This window comes from Hemiscyllium ocellatum, chromosome 19 (genome assembly GCF_020745735.1).
Source record: "Hemiscyllium ocellatum isolate sHemOce1 chromosome 19, sHemOce1.pat.X.cur, whole genome shotgun sequence".
NCBI lineage: Eukaryota > Metazoa > Chordata > Chondrichthyes > Orectolobiformes > Hemiscylliidae > Hemiscyllium > Hemiscyllium ocellatum.
The window spans coordinates 12,507,766-12,525,679 of record NC_083419.1 but is presented as its reverse complement, the minus strand read 5'-3'; the positions used below and the strand labels follow the sequence as shown (position 1 = coordinate 12,525,679).

Here is a 17,914-nt window from a genome sequence, read left to right as displayed (position 1 = left end):
ATCAGGACACCCTTTGTAATTGGCTCCTTCATTTTCTAGCAAAGCGTGTTTTGATCGAATTGCGATAGCTACGTGCAAAAGAAAACTCATTATGGTTGACTGTGAGGGGAATAAAAATAGGAAGGGGCAATTTCCCATTCCTCAATTACTCATCAAAATTTGTTACATTGATGGATTTAGATGTGGAAAGATGGGAAGAGATTGAGGGGAGCAAAATACTGGTATAGAATGGTTGGGCTGACGATATGCAAGTACGTCTGTTGGAGAAATTAGCCCAATAAATCAGAAATCTCAAAACACAGATCGAAGTGAAACTAACAAAGAGTTTCTTGGTATGGCAATATTGTGGAAGAGAAATAGACGAAGCTGAAACAGCACAGTCTGTCCAGGTAGCCGAAAACTCTCGTCCTCAAGCTGAGAATTAAGCCAGGTTTTATAGGAATCTTGTACAAGGAGGTTAATTAAAATGGGGAAAAATACAGTGTATTTGAAAATTTATTAAACCAATTACAATGGTGAAAATTGAAAAGCAGTTCTCGGAAGAATGTCCTGATTGTTGATATAATGTAACATCCTGGCAGCATCGATGAGTTCTTGATGGGATTGGGAGATTCTAGCTCTCTTTGCAGGTAGGTGAGAATGTCTCTTTTGAAACAAAGTTAAAAATCACACAACGTTTCAACGTTGCAGCGCTCCGAAAGCTAGTGCTTCCAATTAAACCTGTTGGACTATAACCTGATGTTGTGTGATTTTTAACTTTGTACACCCCAGTCCAACACCGGCATCTCCAAATCTTTTGAAACAGTAAGGTGTTTCCATTGTTTCTGTCCTGTGAACAAGGTATTCTGGTGCCTCTCTGTCTGACCTGTCCTTTGTGTGGCTTTAGTATCACTGGGTTATGAGACTGTCCTTGGGGCTTTGGGACAGCTGTGTTGACCGGGTCCAGGAAGCTTATTGTTCGTTTGTCTTGGGAAGTGTATTCCCTTGACTCCGAGTGACTATGGTCATGTTTGGTTTCTCTTGTCAGCCAAGTTGATCAATATTGAGGCATTCTGGGTGTTCCTTGTATGGTTTGGACAGGTTTGATTTTCTGTGTTCTGTGTGGGCATGCTTATGGGTAGGCAGGGTGGCAGATCTTTTCCGTAATGTCCTTTGCAAAATTATTGCATGGAATGTGATATTCTTGACAAACTGGCAGATTATGTTGGAGATCACAGTGGATCAGGCAGCATTCATGGAGAGAGAGCAAGTTAACGTTTCGAGTCTAGATGACTCTTCATCAAAACAGATTATTTTGTTGATGTATTATCTCAACTCATTGAAGAAAATAAATTATTTGCCTAGGAAACAGTACATTTTGTTGAATGTGTTTTTTTTTAATCCACCTTTCCACCTCTGACCTTACAGACAGTGATTAATAGTGATTCCCTGTATAGTGACAGCTCTGTAGCACTCCATCTAATTGTACCTGCACAGATTGTCTCGAGGCTTCTGGCTATACAGGATATCACAGTCAATGCTCTTGTCGGTTTCATCCATAATCCACACAGATGCACCTTCTGGCTGATTATTTCCTGCACTGTTTGTCCCCTGTCCAGTTCCTGAGTTCAGAATACCCTGGAGTCATTAAAGTGTTGCAAGAAAAATTTAGAACAAGGGTATCACTTGCAGAACCAGGAATTATCGTTCATCTTAGTCATCCTCAATAAGGCTCTGAACCACAGAATGGTGAACACCACCCCCACCCCCTCTCTATCCTGTGCAGTTGGGCAGGTGGCAAGTTCAGGATTGTAACACAGCAATGATTGAAAGAATCCCAAGTTGCATTTTAATAGCATTTAGAGATGTTCCAAGGTGTTTCACAGGAGGGTCATCAAAATGTGTCACTGGGTTGAATCTTACCAGAAATCAACTAAGAGTCTGTTTTGTTGGGATTCACAGAGGTATTTCTCCATGAGGCCTAGCGAGTTTTCTCACGTGATTTGTAACAAAATTGCCTCAGTAACACCATTACTTCACAGTATTCAAACACCAGAGAGAGTTTGCTTCTCTTTCATGTCTATGATTTGATGTAACGGTTTCTTCCGATTCCTGAACTTGAGAGTTTAATAGCCTTTGTGTTGATTAGTCATAAAACTGAGCTTAAACTTTCTTAATTTCACTACAGCCTTCAGAGCTCTATTTAAACACTCTTCATCTGGAACTTTCAAATCAAACCATTAGACTGAGGGAATCTACTTAACTATTCTGAGCCAAATCCATCAGGATGAAGTTAAAAATCACACAACAATAAGTTTATTTGGAAGTACAAGCTTTTGGAGTGCTGCTCCTTTGTCAGGTAGCTTTGTCCACCCCAGTCCAACACCAGAATCTCCATATCATGTCCATCAGGAGACATTGCTTCTTCCATCTTAGTCAAAATAAAATCAAAAGCTTTCCAAGCTTTGGATGTTTCCCCTAAGTAAAACAAAAATCAATTCCCGATCCTTCTAAATGGAAGCAAGCTAATCTCTTCAATATTTACTCTGATCACTAATAAAACTCTCCCACTGCAAAAGAATTCTCATTGCCACTCCAGGAAGTCTCTCCCTTTCATACTCTTTATTTTAAATAAAAATAATGGCCCCAAAAATAATGACATTGACCAAAACCCAGGTGCCACTTATTCAAAATCCAATTCGAAAGTAAATGATTTTAAAATACATTTAAATCTCTCACCTTACATCACAGCAAGTGTAATTTTGTACATGTATGTATTTTATATATATATTATGTCTAAATGAGGACTTCAGTTCTGGTCTACTTCCTATTGGAAAGATGTTGTGAAACTTGAAAGGGTTCAGAAAAGATTTACAAGGATGTTGCCAGGGTTGGAGAATTTGAGCTATAGGGAGAGGCTGAACAGGCTGGGGCTGTTTTCCCTGGAGTGTTGGAGGCTGAGGGGTAGCCTTATAGAGGTTTACAAAATTATGGGGGGCACGGATAGGGTAAATAGACAAGGTGTTTTCCTTGGGGTTGGGGAGTCCAGAACTAGAGGCTATAGGTTTAGGGTGAGAGGGGAAAGATATAAAAGAGACCTATGGGGCAACTTTTTCATGCAGAGGGTGGTATGTGTGTGGAATGAGCTGCCAGAGGAAGTGGTGGAGGCTGGTACAATTGCAACATTTAAGAGGCATTTGGATGGGTATATGAATAGGAAGGGTTTGGAGGGATATGGGCCGGGTGCTGGCAGGTGGGACTAGATTGGACTGGGATACCTGGTCGGCATGGACAGGTTGGACCGAAGGGTCTGTTTCCATGCTGTACATCTCTATGACTCTATCTATAATTGTAATGTTCTAATGACTGTTATCCTTTTCCTTCACCTCTTTGTGTATAGGTACTACATTCAAGCTGCCACAGTGGAAGCAATGCTCCCCGTCCATTATGCTGTCACCCAGCCCACGATTCGACTCCTTCGCCGAGTACTTAGCTTCATCCTCCACAAGCTGATCTAATTTTTCAAGAGGATTAAGCTGCAGTTAGTAATGAGTATCAGATTCTAATGAAATGGATGCTAGTGTAAATATTCACACATGTACTTACCTACTGGATTTATGGAAACCAATAACAGTTTGAAATCTATCCCTATCCTTGCATTCAGAGTCTTACATAAAACTATAATTGAAACTTTGAATGATAAAAAAAGTGTAGTTTATAAAATAAATAAGCTTGTAATTTTTCACTGTTAACTTCAGGGGTGGGGGGGGTGCTGGTTGCGAATATTGAACTTCAGTTAAAGGATAACTATATTTTTATGTTATCTTAATTCACATAGAAAGGTATTTTTAAAATCAAACATGTTGGAAGCCTTGCTAGATTAAAGAAGCTTATTTTTATGTTTTCTTAAATGAACATGCAGTTTGTAAGTCAGAGCTTAAAAAGAAACTGCATTAGATCATAGAGATTGGATGGTTTGCCACAAACATGCTCTCAGTGTGAGAATGGCTTAATGTTAACCAGGCCATCAAAGGATAGGAACACAAGCAGTTGGAGCAGGAATAGGTCTGAGGCCCCTCAAACCTGCTCCACTATTCAGAAGGATTATGGCTGATCCTCAACCTCACCCTTGACTTTATAATATCCAAAATTATATCGATCTCTGTCTGGAACGTACTCAGCAACTGATCTCCCAGGAATGGCGAATATCCTATGGTGCACCACCCTCCAGAGTAAAGGAACTTCTCCTCAATTTGATTGGAAATGGCCCACTGTTTATCCTGATCCAATCACCTTCGTTCTCCATTGCACAGGTGAGGGAAACAGCTTCTCAGCTTCTACTCTGTCAAGCTGAAGAATTGAATGGTGCAGAAATCTGAGTGTGTCCACTCCAAGTGATGCTAATTTCATCATGGACATGTTCCAAAATGAGATCACCATTCATTCCTTGAAACTCCAGAGAGTATAAGCCTATATTTAAAAAAAAGCAGAACGAGCTGGTTCCCAACAAGAACAGTGCGAATGTGGGCTGGCAGTCAGTCTAAATGTTAATTGCTTTGGAAAAGGAGATCATTCAACCTCTTAAACCTGTTCCGCCATTCTGTCAGATTAGGGCTGCCTCAATTCCATAATCCTTCTTACAGTAGCCTAAGAAAAATCTACTGATTTCAATTTGTTCTAGAAATCTCAAGCCTGCAACACGACACAGTTTGCCTCAATTTGTTCTCTGTCCAGGCACCATGCCTAAGGGAGTGTTAGTGACTGTGGACTTGCATTTCATTTTGATTTATGTATTGCAGTGGCCTACCTTTCCCTTCTGCAGGATGACTGACCAGGAAACTCTCCTGCTTTCAGCTGCCACTGTCGGGTGCATTGGAAGGGTTTTTGCAGGTTGACAATCAACCTGTCAGGTTGTGTTCTGAGCTTCACCTCCCTTGGCCATCAACATCAGCAGTGGGGCTCAAACCTGGACCTTCAGGCTCAGGGGCAGAGACACTTCCTGATGGACCATGGGACCGCTCTAACCCATTAACCAGCCAGACTTGGGACTTCCTGCCAGTGAAGAGAGATGCAGAAATGCCAGCAGGCAGGAGGGAAGCACTATTACCAAGAATAATTTCATCTGGTCACATTTGTTACTCTCACACATTGCACAGCATAGCAATGGACAAGTCCAGGAAGGCGGGTATCACATAGATTTGATCCTGGAGGTTTTTGGGAGCAAAGGAAATGTTGGATAAATAATCCTTCAAAAACGAGAAAGACTTGCTCAAACAAACCGCTTAGGAGTGAAGCTTAACCCTAGGAATACAATATTAGTGAAGCTGTCCATTCAGTTGTTGTCTAGGAAACTCACTTTAAGTTAATATTCCATTGCTGGAGGAACGTTGGAGAGACACAGCGGTGCTAGGCTAAAGATTAGTAAGATCTTCAGTTTCTGCTTAAAAGGGACTGCTGGTCCTATCATTGACCTCCACAAGGTGTCTTGTGTAGATTCTAGTTGAGCATAGGATTTGCTTAGCTGTCACACACCCATGGTTGAAGCATCAACTTACCAGACTACAAGGCAATGGTTATCATATGGACAAGAGCTGCCACTGCCTGTAACCCAATATAAATCACTGCCTCAGAGATAAGCAAAATACACATGGTTTACATTGTGGAATGTCCTTTTACTGATTGTATAGGGCTTTTGTATATCTTTTTATCTTACTAAAACAGTTGCATTTTTGTTTACATGTTTATGTATTGGTCAATGTAAAAGTAAATATTTTTAAATGAAAATATGAAATTCCCTGTCTGTAAATGTTATTTCATTGCAAAAAAGATGGAGCAAAAACTGGTTCACTTACAGAGTCGTGGAGATGTACAGCACAGAAACAGACCCTTCCACCCAATTCATCCATGCCAACCAGATATCCTAACCTAATCCAGTCCTATTTGCCATCACTTGGCCCATATCCCTCTAAACCTTTCCTGTTCAGATGCCTGTTAAATGCTGCAATTGTGTTTGCCTCCACCACTTCTTCTGGCAGCTCATTACATCCATGTACCACCCTCTGTGTGAAAACGTTGCCCCTTAGATCCCTTTCATATCTTTCCCCTCTCACCCAAAACCTATGCCCTCTAGCTCTGGACTCCCTCACCCCAAGGAAAACACCTTGCCTATTTATCCTATACATGCCCCTCATGACCTTATAAACCTCTATAAGGTCACCACTCAGCCTCTGACACTCCAGGGAAAACAGCCCCAGCCTGTTCAGCCTCTCCCTATAGCTCAAATCCACCAATCCTGGCAACATCTTTGTAAATCTTTCAAGTTTCACAATATCCTTATCTATCTCTGTGTACGTTTGTGTTAAATGCTTCACTGTGTTTAGTTGTCTGTGATTTTGAGCCATATTACAACCTTTTCCTGATAATATCACTCACCTCTGCGCGAAAACTTGAACTATCTGATCATCTGAATTCAGCAATTTGAAGAATGTGTGAATAATTATCAGTAATGGACACTATTTGTCCCATTGAGCCTGCTTTTGTCATTCTGGAAAGAAAGAGAATATCTCCTACAGTCAACAAAAACAGAAATTGGTGAAGAAATTCAGCAGGTCTGGCAGATAGAGAGTGAGAAAGACACAGAGTTTATGTTTCAAGTCCAATGACCCTTCTTCAGACCTGGCCTCACTGGACTCAAACCATGAACTCTGTTTTCCCTGTATAGATATTACCAGACCTACTGAGTTTTTATGACAATTTCTGTTTCAGATTTCCAACGTCTGCAGTTCTTTGTTTTATTTCTTACAAGTAAACCATACCCAGCACTGAATTATAAGACTGCAGAAATAATATTAATCTATTGTGCACTATGCATCATTCTGGAAGAAGGGCTCATGCCCGAAACGTCGATTCTCCTGCTCCTTGGATGCTGCCTGACCTGCTGCGCTTTTCCGGCAACACATTTTCAGCTCTGATCTCCAGCATCTGCAGTCCTCACTTTCTCCTGTGCATCATTGATGCTGGTTAATAAAAGCCAAAGGCTTATGAAACATTATTGTCCTTTATCTCTGACTAGCTCAATGCTGGTGGGATGCCCCGGAGACAATGAAAAGTGTATTAGACTGGGGAAAGTCACTTGCCATGTTCAACATTAATCCTCCTTAGTCTAATTTGGTTGCTATAATTGAAAGGGAATTACACTGAAAGGTGAGTGCATGGAATTGTAGATAAGTGTCAGACACCCCCATCCTACACCCGCACACATGATTTTACCCACCAACATGCACAGAATCACACAATTTTTCTCATGGAATATTAATCAGCTCAGCAGATACATTCTATTTTGTTCAAAAAGCACATGATTTGTAGATAGTTAGTCAGTGGGGCATTTTATAAATTCCTACTTTGAAAGTAAAAGATTCAGACAGACTCCGAATAAGACTCATGCTTAAAATACATTGTTTAACTGGAGGTGTCACCTCCTTTATATTGATAACATCTTAAGTTGTCTCAGGGCAGTGACTTGAAAGAAATTCTGGGATTTGCATACTAATTGAAATCTGCACCTTCGTTCTAACTGATTAAAGATTTAGGAACCATCTTGCGTGTGCTCGCTTGCATGAGTTGTATGTCCCTTTGATTTTTTCCACATCAATTCTGTGTCTAAAGTGTTTCTTTCTCACTAGCACCTGACGAAGGAGCAGCGCACTGAAAGCTAGTCTTTTCAAATAAACCTGTTGGACTACAACCTGGTGTTGTGTGATTTTTGACTTCGTTCAGCAGAACACACATAAGTGGTACATTGATATTGAAGATAATGGACACAGAGAGTTGATGTTTTAAAACAATATAGAGGAATCTCGATTATCCGAAGGACATGGGCGGGGAGTATTTCATTCGATTAATTGAATGCCGTATAACATAGTTTAGCCGAGCATCGGGACTTTGCGATCTTGCTGAGTAATCCGATATTCCGATAATAGAATGTCGGATAATCAAGGTTCCTCTGAATGAAGTAATTATTTGTTTGAATCACAACTAATGCTGAAAGAGACTGTCATTTTAAAATATGCATTTTTAAAAATCTTTCATTGATTCCTGATCAACCAATTTGGCGGGGACCCACATCATAGAGCCGGCACAGGAATCGCAGAATTGTTCCAGCACTGAAGAAGGCCATTGAATCCATTGTGAAGATCACAATGGGTCAGGCAGCATCCGTGGAGAGAAAGCAAGCTAATGTTTTTGAGTCTAGATGACTCTTCATCTAAAAGACTCTTCACCTAGACTGGAAATGTTAGCTTGCTTTATTTCCACGGATGCTGCCTGACCTGCTGTGATCTCCAGCATCTGCAGTAATTTGTTCCTACATTCAGTCCATTGTTTCTGCTCACTGAATGTGCAATTCACTTAGCGCCATATTCCTTCCTTCTCACTGCAACCCTGCGTTTTCTTCCTTTTCAGATTACCATCAAATTTCCATTTCCCAGTTCCAGTTGAAGCTGCCTCCACCATACTGTCAGGCGATGAACTCTGGACCCTGATCACTCACTGTACCAAAATCACGAAGTCAGATGGTATAAGGTGGTTCGTATTCCCTCAAGGATAGAAAATAAAAGGGGATCAATCAAGGTGTATACAATGTTAAAAGGATTCAGTACGGTGGACACAGAGAAAGTATACCAAAAGAGAAAATGCTGGAAAATCTCAGCAGGTCTGGCAGCATCTGTAAGGAGAGAAAAGAGCTGATGTTTCGTGTCTAACTGACTCTTTGTCAAAGCTGCCATAGAGAAAGTATACCTCTGGTGGGCAAGTCAAGAACATTAAAGTTTGATCAGGACCACTTAGAAGAAAAACGGGGAAGTGGTTTTTCCACACATGACAATGGTACAAATTTGCAAAACTGGGGCAATTAGAGTTTTCAAGACAGGAATTGGTAAGACTTTTATCAAGTTACCAAAGGAAAGCTGAGCAGTTCAGGTCCCACATCAGCTATGAACTAATTAAAAGCCAGAGCCAAGGGGATAAGCAGCATATACTTGTTAGTACCACAAGTTTAATTGGAAGCACTGGCTTTTGGAGTGTCACTCCTTCTTCAGGTGGTTGTGAAGGAGCAGCACTCCAAAAGCCAGTGCTTCCAATTAAACCTGTTGGACTATAACCTGGTGTTGTGTGATTTTTAACCTTGTACACCCCAGTCCAACACCGGCATCTCCAAATCATTGTTGGTACTGTACTGTTTCTAAGATTCCTGCGTTAATATATCACAATGAAATGCAGGTCTGACAACAACTGGGTGGTGTACACAACTTATTTTCTTAATAAAGTTTTGGAGCTGATAGTTTTCCCCCATGTGGTTTTCTCAGGCAGTGTGCATGGGTAAGTCATCTAATCAGAGAATAAAGCATAGAATTGCAAACGCTGGAAACCTGAAACATAAACAGAAGTTACTGGAGAAGCCTCTGTGGACAGAAAGCAGAGTTAACATTTTGCTTCACCAGACCCAAAATATTAACTCTGCTTTCTCTCCTCAGATGCTGCCAGACCTGCCTAGTTTCTCCAGCTATTTCTGTTTAGGTCAACTGCAAAGTGGTCACTTGAGGAAAGACAGTACAACTTTCTGAAATCATTTTCCGTGTGTCAAACCTCCTGGACAATTGGCCATTTATATCTAGAGCACATAGCTTTGCTCCCTGTATCCCTTTGACTACCTGAGAGGCCAAAAATTTATTTGTTCTCTTCCTTAAATATATTCAACCAAATAGCATCCAAAACCCTTTGAGTTTCAACCCTCCGAGTAAAGAAATTTGTCTTCATCTCAGTCATAAATGATTGTTCCCTTATATTGGGACTATGCGCTGTGTTTAGATTCCCCAACTTGGGGCCTCATTTTCCGTGCTTACCCTGTCAAGCCTCTTCAGAGTGTTGCATGTTTCAACGATATCGTCTCATTCTCCTAAACTCCAGAGAATACAGATCCAATTTGATCCTGATGAAGGGCTCTGGCACGAAATGTCGGATTTCCTGTTCCTTGGATGCTGCCTGACCTGCTGTGCTTTAACCAGCAACACATTTTCAGCTCTGATCTCCAGCATCTGCAGTCCTCACTTTTTACTCCAATTTGATCAGCCTTTGATCACAAGTTTAAAATCTGATTGAAGATTTGTAGCTCGGGTATCCGTTGTTGTGGTTCTGCTCACCGAGCTGGAAGTTTTTGCTGCAAACATTTCGTTCCCTGGCTAGGGAACATCATCAGTGCTGTTGGAGCCTCGTGTGAAGCGCTGCTTTGATGTTTCTTCCGGTATTTATATTGGTTTGTTCTTGCCGCTTCCGGGTGTCAGTTTCAGCTGTAGTGGTTTGTATATGGTGTCCAGGTCAATGTGTCTGTTGATGGAGTTTGGGGATGAATGCCATGCTTCTAGGAATTCTCTGGCTGTTCTCTGTCTGGCTTGTCCTATGATAGTGGTGTTTTCCCAGTCAAATTCATGTTGCTGGTTGTCTGAGTGTATGGCTACTAGAGATAGCTGGTCGTGTCGTTTTGTGGCTAGCTGATGTTCATGGATGCGGATTGTTAGCTGTCTTCCTGTTTGTCCTATATAGTGTTTTGTGCAGTCCTTGCATGGTATTTTGTAAACTACGTTAGTTTGGCTCATGCTGGGTATTGGGTCCTTTGTTCTAGTGAGTTGTTGTCTGAGCGTGGATGTTGGCTTGTGTGCTGTTATGAGTCCTAAGGGTCGCAGTAGTCTGGCTGTCAGTTCTGAGACGCTCCTGACGTATGGTAGAGTGGCTAGTCCTTTTGGTTGTGGCATGTCCTCGTTCCTCGGTCTATCTCTTAGGCATCTGGTGATAAAGTTGCGTGGGTATATAGGACAAACACTATATAGGACAAACAGGAAGACAGCTAACAATCCGCATCCATGAACATCAGCTAGCCACAAAACAACACGACCAGCTATCTCTAGTAGCCATACACTCAGACAACCAGCAATATGAATTTGACTGGGAAAACACCACTATCATAGGACAAGCCAGACAGAAAACAGCCAGAGAATTCCTAGAAGCATGGCATTCATCCCCAAACTCCATCAACAGACACATTGACCTGGACACCATATACAAACCACTACAGCTGAAACTGACACCCGGAAACGGCAAGAACATCCATCAACAGACACATCGACCTGGACCCCACATACAAATCACTGCAGCTGAAACTGACACCCGGAAGCGGCAAGAACAAACCAATATAAATACCGGAAGAAACATCAAAGCAGCGCTTCACACGAGGCTCCAACAGCACTGATGATGTTCCCTAGCCAGGGAACGAAACGTTTGCAGCAAAAACTTCCAGCTCGGCGAGCAGAACCACAACATTTGATCACAAGTATTATTCTCAAACAGGTACCAACCTGTTGAACCCTCACTGGACTGCCTTGAATAAAAGTATATCCTTTATTAAATAGGTAGACCAGAACGGCATACATTTTACCAGATGTGTTCTCACTAACACTCTGTGTAACTGTAACAGTGCAGGTTATTCTGCTATAATGCATGTTTCGTTAATGTGAATTTGCTGTAACATGTTTGATGAATCGGGGACACTGTTTCTAAAGCACGACTGTTTAAAGCATGTATTGGCTATAACACAATTCCAGCCCCATTAGTTTAAATGGTACTGCTATTACGTGATTTTCTTATAACACAGGATTGCATGAGAACTACCATGTTACAGCAGAACCGACTATACTTTATTCTTGCACTTCAATTCCCTATCAATTAAGGTAAACGTGTTATTTCTTGCTGCACTTGCAAACTAACTATTTGTTTTCCTTGCCCAAGTGCACCTAAATCCTTTTGAACATCAACATTTACAAGTGTCATGTCACTAAGACATGAATGAAATTAAAAGGAAACTGGTAAATCCAAATTCTACTTTCTTGTCTATTTAAAACTAACCCTGAAACAAACATAGAAATTGCTGGACAAGCTCAGCAGGTCTGGCAGCATCTGTGTACTGAAAGTAGAGTTAACGTTTCAGGTCCAGTGACCCTTCAGAACTGATTGTAGCTAGAAAAAGGTGGTGATAATGACCTGGGGTTGGTGGGGAGGGGGAGTAAATGATAGATGGAGATGTAAGTCAGAAACTAAAACTAAATTTTCTTGGCTACAGAACATGGCTGCCATCAGCAAGCTGAACTACAATTCTGGAAAGTTCCACCAGTAGTTACAAGGAAGAATTTAGACATCATCATTCTGGAATCTCTCACCCTTCAATGTGTGAGCACTGCGGTCAACAACAGAAAAAAAAACTGTAGGTGGTATCTCTCATCATCAGGGGCTAGTAAAAAAGGGAGTGACAACAACTTTTGCAAAGGTGCTAATAGTTCCAGCTAACTCCTAAGGTGAAGAATGGATCCTTGACCAGAGAGTTAGAAATTAATTGTTAAATTGAAACTGACTCCTTAATGGATCCATCACAAGTCCCTCTGGCTTTTAGAAAGTTTTTTTTACATTTTTTGGGGATCTTGGTCGAACTACTTTTAACATCAGAACAGGCAAGAGCAGCAGGTCACTGTAAAAGACATTTTAGCTGTAGCACACGAAAAAGTAGAAAACTTGAATCTCCTGGGCTGTGTGCCTTTCACAGAATATAAATCAGGAATACTAGAATCATGGAGATGTACAGCACAAAAACTGACCCTTCAGTCCAACTCGTCCATGCTGACCAGACAACCTAAACTAATCTAGTCCCATTTGCCAATACTTGGCCCATATCCCTCCAAACCCTTCCTATTCATATACCCATCCAGATGCCTTTTAAATGTTGTAACTGTACCAGCCTCCACCACTTCCTCTGGCAGCTCATTCCATTAGCTTGAAAAAGTTGTCCCTTAGCACCCTTTTAAATTTTTCCCCTCTCACCCCCTAGTTCTGGACTCCCCCACCTCAGAAAAAAGACCTTGGCTATTCAACCTATCCATGCCCCTTGTGATTTTATAAGCCTCTATGAGGTCACCCCTCAGCCCTATGCCCAGCCTATTCAGCCCCTCCCTATAGCTCAAACCCTTCAACCCTGGCAACATCCTTTTCAATCATTGCTGAACCCTTTCAAGTTTCACAACATGATTCCTTTAGCAGGGAGAACAGAAGTGTATGCAATATTCAAAAGGTGGCCTGACAGCCGCAACATGACTTCCCAACTCCTATACTCAATGCTCTGACCAATAAAGGACAGCCTGCCAAATACCTTGTTCACTATCCCACCTACCACTAAAAATGTGTTGAGGCACTTCAGTGTGGAACAGAGTACAGTAAGCCCACTGTACCTGCAGAGAATATGTTCCAAGGCCTACCACAGATAGTAGCAAACCCATTCATTTCAATGGGAAATTTCCCTTCCTGGCAGCCCCCTGCCCCCTGGTTCTGGAAGGTTCCCTGTAATATGTTCGGACCATTGTAAACTGCGGGTAACTGAAACCGCGGAAACTGGACCTGTGGCCATGGAGGTCGCCCTGTGTACAGACAAGAAAAGTTACATCCATTGCACTTTCTGTAATTTCCAGTTTGAAATGTTTTGCCCTCAGGCTGCAGAATTAATCTGCAAGCATTTAAAACTATTACAATTATGCTGAGTAGAACATGCTCTATAGGGACAAGTTGAATTGTGTGATGAATTCTATTACATTCAAATCGAAACATCTCAATGTATTTTCTGAAATTTCATGATTATAGTAAACCATGGAATTATTAAAGTTGCACAAAGCCATTTGGCCCATTGTGCATGCACCAGTTTTATTACCCGTGCCAATCTCCTGCCTTTTTCCCATATCTTTGCACAGTATTACTATCCAAAAAAAAATCCAATGCTCTCCTGAACATTCCAATTAAACCTGCCTCCATTACATTTCCAGGCACTGCATCCCACATCCTAACTACATACTGTGTGGAAAAGTATTTTCTCACATCATCTTTGCTTCCTTTGCAGATCACTTTAAATTTATTTGCTACTGTTCTTGATTCTTTCACAAGCAGAAACAGCTTTGAAGAAAAAGCACTTCAGGCTGCCTGCCACAAGTTTCAGTCTTCTCAGTACTGGGCCTATTTGAAACTTAATTACTGACTGAAGTCAAGAAAAACATTAAAATTTCAATCTGCCTCTCTCCCCTTGTCTGTAACACTAGTTTTTATTTAAAAATTACCTTACCAAAGTAAATAATCTCACATTTTCCTACTTTAGACTCCAGCATATATACATAGATTAGAGCAAAAATTGGCCATCTGGACTCTCACCAGCTGATATGATCATGGTTGATCTAATTGTGACCCCTTCCTCAACTTTCCTGTGATCTGTCTTGTCAATCAATAGTCCATCTCATTCAGTGTGAAAAGTATTGCTTTCACTGCTCTCTGGAGAAGAGAGTTCCTGAGACTAATGACCCTCTGATAGAGCAAGTTTCAGCTCATCTCTGCTTTGAATGGAAAATCTCTTATGTGCAAAAGTTCTAGTTTCACCCACAAGGGGAAATATCCTTTCAGCATCTACTCTCAAGTCCCTTCAGAACCGTAAATGTTTCAATAAGACTATCTCTCAACTCCAGTGGATACAGGCCCAAAGTTTCCACTTAAGAAAACCACACTCCTGCACTTCCACACCCAAACCCAGCAATCCATGAAGTGAACTGTTTGTAATGCCATTGTATCCTTTTTCAGATAAGGAGCCTCAAACTGGGCACAGTATTCTAGATTTGGTCTCATCCATGCCAAGGATAACTTCAAGCAAAAACTTGTTACATTCCATTCCCCTTTCAATAAACAACTTAAATAGACCTTAAAGGCAAGAGGAGGCCATTTGACCCTTTGAGGGTACTCCCCATGGCTGATCTGCTTGTAGTCTCAGTTTCATATACCTGTTTGTTCCCATAAACCTTGATTCCCTAATCTATGAAAAATCTCTCTAACTCAGTTTAATTTAAAGACGCTGCCTTCACCATCAGGGAACACAGAATTCTACTCGTATTACCCTCATGAGAAAGAAAACATACCTCCTCTGACATAAACGGAAATGTCTTATATGATATTGGCTTGTTTTTGTCTCTCCCATAATAAGAGACACCTACTTTTACTCACTGTCCTCAGGAGCTTATGTACTCAATGAGACCATCTCTCATGTTTTTAAAATACCAATTCACTAATCTTTCTTCAAAAGACGTAGTGGTCGCTGTTCAAAAATAACAGGAGGTAATTTTAAAGGGGAATCGTTGCAGGGCTAATTTTGAGGGAGGGTCAGTGAAAGGGGGTAGTTTTAAGGTGGAGGTCAGTGAGGAATAGTTTTGGGAGTCAGTGAAGGGGGTAATGTTAGGGGGATATCACTGAAAGGGTTAATTTTAAGGGGGTAAGTGAAAGGAGGTAATTGTAAGGAGTGATCAGTGAAAGGGGAAATTTTAAGGGGGGGTGATCAGTGAAAGTGGAGGTTAGAGAAAGGGGGCTTCTACAGACCACCTAATAGCAGTAGAGAGATTGAAGATCTCACAGGCGGGCAGATTCTGGAAAAATGCAAAAGTAGCAGGGTTGTTGTTATAGGTGATTTCAACTTTTCCAATATCGACTGGAATCTCCTATGTGTAAATGGTTTGGATGGAGTCAATTTTATCTGGTGAGTTCAGGAGGGTTTCCTTACTCAGTATATCGACAGACCGATGAGGGGAGAGGCCATTTTGGATTTGGTGCACAGCAACGAGCCAGGACAGGTGTCAGATCTCGCAGTGGGAGAGCACTTTGGTGAAAGTTATCACAACTGCCTCACATTTAGCATAGCTTTGGAGAGTGAAAGGAACAGTTACTGAGGAAAGATATTTAATTGGGGAAAAGGAAATTATGTCGCTATCAGACAGGAGTTGGGAAGTATAGACTGGGAGTAAAAAGTGAGGTCTGCAGATGCTGGAGATCAGAGCTGAAAATGTGTTGCTGGTTAAAGCACAGCAGGTTAGGCAGCATCCAAGGAACAGGAAATTCGATGTTTTGGGCCAGAGCCCTTCATCAGGAATGAGGAGAGTGTGCCAGGTAGGCTAAGATAAAAGGTAGGGAGGAGGGACTTGGAGGAGGGGCGATGGAGATGTGATAGGTGGAAGGAGGTCAAGGTGAGGGTGATAGGCCGGAGTGGGGTGGGGGCGGAGAGGTCAGGAAGAAGATTGCAGGTTAGGAGGGCGGTGCTGAGTTGAGGGAACCAACTGAGACAAGGTGGGGGGAGGGGAAATGAGGAAACTGGAGAAATCTGAGTTCATTCCTTGTGGTTGGAGGGTTCCCAGGCGGAAGATGAGGCGCTCTTCCTCCAACCGTCGTGTTGTTATGTTCTGCCGATGGAGGAGTCCAAGGACCTGCATGTCCTCGGTGGAGTGGGAGGGTTAAAGTGTTGAGCCACGGGGTGGTTGGGTTGGTTGGTCCGGGCGTCCCAGGGGTGTTCCCTAAAGTGTTCCGCAAGTAGGCGGCCCGTATACACTGGGAGCAATTGTTCCACAGAGAGGGCACAGCAGACATGTGGAGACTATTTAAGGAGCAGTTGTTGCAAGTGATGCACAAATTTGTTCCTCTGAGACAGGTTAGAAGAGGTAAGATTAAGGAACCTTGGATGACGAGAACAGAAGAACTTCTCGTCAAAAGGAAGAAGGCAGCTTATGTAAGGTGGAGGAAGCAAGGATCTAGCACAGCTTTAGAGGATTACAGGCTTGCTAGAAAGGAGCTCAGAATTGGACTGAGGAGAGCCAGGAGGGGGCACAAAAAAGGCTTGGCAAGAAGGAATAGGGAGAACCCAAAGGCATTTTACTCATATGTGAGGAATAAGAGAATGATCAGGGAGAAGGTAGAGCTTATCAGGGATAGCGGAGGGAACTTGTGCGTGGAGTCTGAGCAGATAGGGGGAGCCCTAAATGAGTTTTTTGTTTCAGTTTTCACCAAGGAAAGGGAACTGGTTAGAAATGAAAACTTAGAGGAGCTGGGATACAGTCTTGACCAGATCAAGATTCATGAAGTTGATGTGCTAGAAATTTTGGAAAACATTAAGATTGATAAGTCCCCAGGGAAAGACCAGATTTATTCTAGGCTGCTCCGGGAAGCGAGAAAGGAGGTTGCTAAGCCGATGGCAAGGATATTTGCCTCCTCACTCTCCAGAGGAGTCATACCGGAGGATTGGAAGGAGGTGAATGTTATTCCTCTTTTCAAGAAGGGTAATAGGGAAATCGCTGGCAATTAGAGACCAGTCAGTCTTACGTCTGTGGTCAGCAAAGTTTTGGAAAGAATTCTGAGGGATAGGATTTATGACTACTCTGCAAAGCATAGTGTAATTAAAGGCAGTCAGCATGGCTTTGTAAGGGGCAGGTCATGCCTCACAAATCTTATTGAGTTCTTTGAGGAGGTGTCAAGACAGGTCGACGACAGTCGAGCAGTGGATGTGGTGTATATGGACTTCAGAAAGACATTTGATAGGGTTTCCCATGGTAGGCTCATTCATAAAGTCAGGAAGTATGGGATACAGGGAGATTTGGCGATCTGGATTCAGAATTGGCTGGCTGACAGAAGGCAGAGAGTGGTTGTAGATGGAAAGTATTCTGCCTGGAGGACAGTGTTGAGTGGGGTCCCACAGGGTTCTGTGCTTGGGCCTCTGCTCTTTGTAGTTTTTATAAATGACTTGGATGAGGAGGTTGAGGGGTTAGTAAATTTGCAGATGATACAAAGGTTGGAGGTGTCGTCGATAGTATAGAGGGCTACTGCAAGCTGCAGCGTGACATAGACAGGATGCAGAGCTGGGCTGAGAAATGGCAGGTGGAGTTCAATCTGGATAAATGCAAAATGATGCATTTTGGAAGGTTGAACTTGAATGCTGAATATAGGATTAAAGACAGGATTCTTGGCAGTGTGGTGGAACAGAGGGATCTGGGTGTGAAAG

At 42.1% G+C, this 17,914-nt stretch overlaps 1 protein-coding gene across 1 annotated transcript in view; it reads left to right on the top strand.

Annotated features, from left to right (window-relative positions):
- Positions 1 to 3,621, top strand: part of c19h12orf56 (chromosome 19 C12orf56 homolog) — a 78,912-nt gene extending 75,291 nt beyond the window's left edge. The window contains exon 13 of the mRNA XM_060839236.1: positions 3,380 to 3,621. Within this exon, the coding sequence (XP_060695219.1) occupies positions 3,380 to 3,497 (118 nt within the window). The 3' untranslated portion in view covers positions 3,498 to 3,621. The remainder of the gene's footprint in view (positions 1 to 3,379) is intronic.
- Positions 3,622 to 17,914: the final 14,293 nt, after the last annotated feature.